Source organism: Sprattus sprattus (genome assembly GCF_963457725.1).
Source record: "Sprattus sprattus genome assembly, chromosome: 18".
NCBI classification, from domain to species: Eukaryota; Metazoa; Chordata; class Actinopteri; order Clupeiformes; family Clupeidae; genus Sprattus; species Sprattus sprattus.
This window is the reverse complement of record NC_137916.1, coordinates 229446-233902: the sequence shown is the minus strand read 5'-3', so window position 1 is coordinate 233902 and position 4457 is coordinate 229446. Positions and strand designations below refer to the sequence as shown.

The window sequence follows — 4457 nt, the reverse complement described above, 5'->3', positions numbered from 1 at the left end:
CACAGTCGCCACTTCACTGTATTCCAGAGAGAATGTAATCACAGCTTCTTTTAACTTTACCCAGAAATCAACATTGGGATCCTGCGTTTTGAGAGGCGGCAAAGGCTGCAAGATATGACTAAGAGCTCCAGGTGTTATTGGAGTGACTAGTCCCATGTCTCCCCTAAGTCCAGGCCCTTTATAGGTGACATTCACACCTTCAATTTCATTGTTATGAACATCTGCTGCTTTCACAGGCCTAATAGGAGCCATCTGAGGCCATGTCCCACTGTCTGAAACCAACGGAGCAGTGGCGTGAGGCGGGGGAGGGGCTGTAGGCACACTAGTGTCCGTCACAGCTGCAATCTGGAAGGCCTTTTCCTCCACTTGAGAGACGGCTTTCTCCACAGAGACCACTAGTTCAGTTATCAGCTTGGCATAATCTGCAATACCCTTGGGATCTTTAACATCAGTAGGTGGGGCTCTTCCCAGTAAATTCTTAGCAATTTGCTGAAGTTTGTCAGTATTCTGTTTCATACTTTCTCGCAATCTAGGAAGGGCCGCTGGCTGTCCGTCTGATTCAACCAAAAATCCTTGTGACCTCTGTGTCCATCTACTCATTAGGAAGCTAGAATATCGCTTTCTCTTCTTTTCAGACTTAAGGTCTAAAACCCACTCACTAGCCTTCCTGATTCCCCAAATTAGCTGGAAACCATCTTTAATCATTTCCATTTTAATTTTATCATGTTTGATATCAGTTCCCACACTTGCCATTGCAATCTGAACACTTAAAGGGACCTTATGACTTGAATGTTGACTTTCCATCTCAACAGACTGAATCTCCACAATCTAATGTAAATAGTTTACAAAATGTTTTAGACAAATATCTAAATTCAAAGATTTAAAATAATGCTGAAGATCCTGTCTTCAAACACCCGTTTTGAAACACAAACACTTATATTCTCTTGGGATTAAATATAGCAGCCAAGATTCTGTCTGAAACTTCTGGGACAAATTTACTAAAATCAAGGCTTCTGGCGAGATTCTGTCTGAACCTTCTGGGTCAAACTTACTAAAATCAAGGCTTCTGGCGAGATTCTGTCTGAACCTTCTGGGTCAAACTTACTAAAATCAAGGCTTCTGGCGAGATTCTGTTTGAAACTTCTGGGTCAAACGTACTAAAATCTATGGCACATATCTTCCCAAGAGAAGGTAAATGTACTTACCAAAGTGTTGTGTCACAAACGCGGTGAAGAGGATTCTTTACAGCACGTTGAATCAGCAAATACAAGAATGTATATCTCGGTGGAACCTCCATTGAAAGGATATCGATTTATCCTAATTAACGGAGACTCAGTCAAGTGATAAATGGAAGGTCAAATAATCCAGGCTTTATTCTTTACTCTATTGCGCAACAGAGGAGAGAGACAAGACTAAGTTTTGCTAACAAGTAGTGTCCACCTAGGCTAATCTCACTGACTGACTGGTCTGAAATTCCTGTATTTAAGATGGCGACATGGGGGATGGGGGGTGGTTACCAGAATGCTAATTCGTACCTAAAAGACAGAAGGCCTATATCCTGGCCTGAGGTGTGAGATCTAGATAGCTGTGACCATTTGGGTTCTTACATAATACACAGGAAGTTTTATAATTAACATTATATCGCTCTTGACTGTGGATTACATTGAATAATTAATCTTCTATTTCTCGATACTATCAGTTGAAGGCCGATTCTATCCTTGAGATAAGAATCCTTTGTCTATAACCTACTCATTTAAAGTTGTGCCCATCCTCCAATTTATATTGGCGTCTCTCACACAGACGTACGCGCACCACTTAGCGCGTAACCGCGCATACCTGCGCACGCATGCACGCAAACACACACACACACACACACGGGCGAGCAGGCTCTCATGCCCCTCCTCGGTAATCCCAACTCCACTTTGTGCCTTGTTTCATTGTTATACTCAGGTGTTTATGTGATTAGTATTAGCCATTAATTACTATCTGTTACCTTTAATAAATTGTTTATTTAGATTTAAACAATTGTCTTGTCTGTTGTTGTTCCAATATTCCACTGAAAGCCATTTTCCGCCAACCAAGTACTCCAATTGCCTTCACTTCTCTGATTGTTCCATGAAGTGTTATGGACTTTGTAGTGATATTGTAGTACGATAGTATTGTGGTACCATACTTAGACTGTAGCATAGTGGTACAACTAGAGCTTTCCATTATTTTAGTAATTTAATTATAAAATATTAAATACTAAATTTAATGATTATTAAATTTTATGAGACTGATTTAATTAAACTAATGTAACAACCACGGTTTTACCTACACTGCTGTGTCTGTTGAGGCATCAGTAGTTAAGCCATCTGAGTTTGAAGGTTCCCGTGTGAAGCCAGTTTCTCCCTGTATTTGTCCTTGTGCATCTCGCTGTGTCTCTCCCTGTGGTTCTTCTTGTCAGCAGGTGGGGTCTGTTGCCAGTCCAGATTATTCAGCTTTTGTGTCTGATGGCTATGTGTCACTAGTGGGAGGTGATTCAAGAGTCCCGGTAAAGATCCTTCGGGATACAGGTGCATTTGATTCATTTGTAGTGGGTTCGGTCTTACCATTTTCTCCTTGTTCAGATACTGGAGATAGTATACTGATATGTGGGATGGGATTGAATGTTGTACCTGTGCCTATGCACAAACTAATTCTGGATTGTGGGTTTGTTAAAGGCGAAGTCACTATGGGTGTTCGCCCTGCATTGCCGCATCAGGGGGTTCATGTCTTGTCGGGTAACCAGTTAGCGGGTAGCCGCGTGTTTGCTAACCTACCATCTTTAGTGGTTACGGCTACTCCTGTGTCACGCATGCCTGATAAGGATGCTCAATGTTTTCCAAAAGTGTTCTCAGCGTGTGCGGTTACTCGTGCCATGACTACAGCTCAGTCTAAACCAAAATCTGGAAGTGGTATCGAAAACAGGTTTTTTAAGATGAGGCGACTGGATTCAAGTGATGTCTCCCCTTTTGATGCGGAGGAAGATACAGGACGGAAATCAAAGTCCAAAATCAAGCATCCGCTGGCGTCTTTCTTCCACCTGTTCTTCCGTGTGAGTGCCATCCTGGTGTACCTGGTCTGTGAGCTGCTCAGCAGCAGCTTTATCGCCCCCATGGTGGTCATCATCCTGCTGCTCTGCTGTGATTTCTGGACCGTTAAGAACATCACTGGTCGTCTGATGGTGGGACTGCGATGGTGGAATCAGGTGGCTGATGATGGGAAAGGCCACTGGGTGTTTGAGTCCAGGGAGGGCTCTGGGAAACAGGCCTCTGACTCTGAGTCTCGGATCTTCTGGCTTGGCCTGCTCATATTCCCCATCGTCTGGGTCATCTTTGCCTTGCAGCTCCCTGTTTGGATCGTCCATTTGGACTACAGGTGGATGCGAGTGACCGTGGAGCCGGTGCAGTGTTAGTTCAATCTGATAGTAATGGTGTTCAGCGTCCTGTGAGCTACTTCTCGAGAAAATGTAACACTTATCAGGTAAATTATTCAGTTATTGAGAAGGAGGCACTGGCCCTAGTGTGGGCATTGCAATATTTTGAGGTCTGTTGACTCCGGTGCTCCTCTAGTGGTCTATACAGACCATAACCCAGTAGTTTTTCTACATTCTTTGTCCTGTCCAAATCGCAGACTGATGCGATGGGTCATATTAACACCTGTGGTTGCTCCCCTTGGTCTATGCTGTCTCTCTCTATCCTCCACTCTTAAACTGCTTCTCCAGGTGACAGGGGTTGCTGGGTTGGTTGATGGTGGGAGAGTTGGATCTTTGTGAGTTTTCCTGGTACGTGTGTTTGTATTTGTGTGCATTGACACTTAAAAAATATATATAGATAATGAAATGTGGTATGTTGAGCTTTCTGGTTCCTTGCCATGGGATATGGCTGGGTTTGGACTGTTTCTGGTGGAGGGATGTACTCATGTAATGTTGTCCCTACCCTGTCTGGGTGCGCCAGGTTGGAACTCTGCTCTTGTGGGGGAAGGTGTCACGGCCCCAGTGGGCCGTGCTGCTGTTCTTTGCGCGCTTGCAGTGTTCCACCTGGGCACTAGGTGTCCCTCATCGTTTTGTGTCCTGAGTTGTAGGTTGCCGCGGACCAGCTGGATAGGCTGCACCTGGGCCGGGTGTGATCTACTCTTTAAAACATCTGAGCAGTTGTTCTCTCGGTCTCCCTCACTCGCGCCTGCATGCTGGTGTTCTGTTGGACTGCGTGGCTAGCGGACCAGATACCAGCCGAGGCCTTGTTTGATTACTTTAAGCATTTTCTTTACTTTACAGATTCTCTATTTTTGTAATAAATTATTGTCATTTACCACGACCCTCTCGTGTCTGTCCCAGACTTTGTCAAGGTTGTGAGCCGAACTGTGACACAGTCCAAAGCTATTGGACCTTGGAGCAACACAGTCTTTTTACCTACAGCTTATGACTGTAAACTTGT

At 44.3% G+C, this 4457-nt stretch overlaps 1 protein-coding gene across 1 annotated transcript; it reads left to right on the top strand.

Moving 5' to 3' along the window:
- Positions 1-2959: 2959 nt before the first annotated feature.
- On the top strand, positions 2960-3436 carry LOC308379813 (Golgi apparatus membrane protein TVP23 homolog B-like; the record flags this gene model as incomplete). Its single annotated transcript, XM_080857077.1, has 1 exon — positions 2960-3436. One exon carries the CDS (start codon positions 2960-2962, stop codon positions 3434-3436), a length of 477 nt encoding a protein of 158 aa, XP_080713203.1.
- Positions 3437-4457: the final 1021 nt, after the last annotated feature.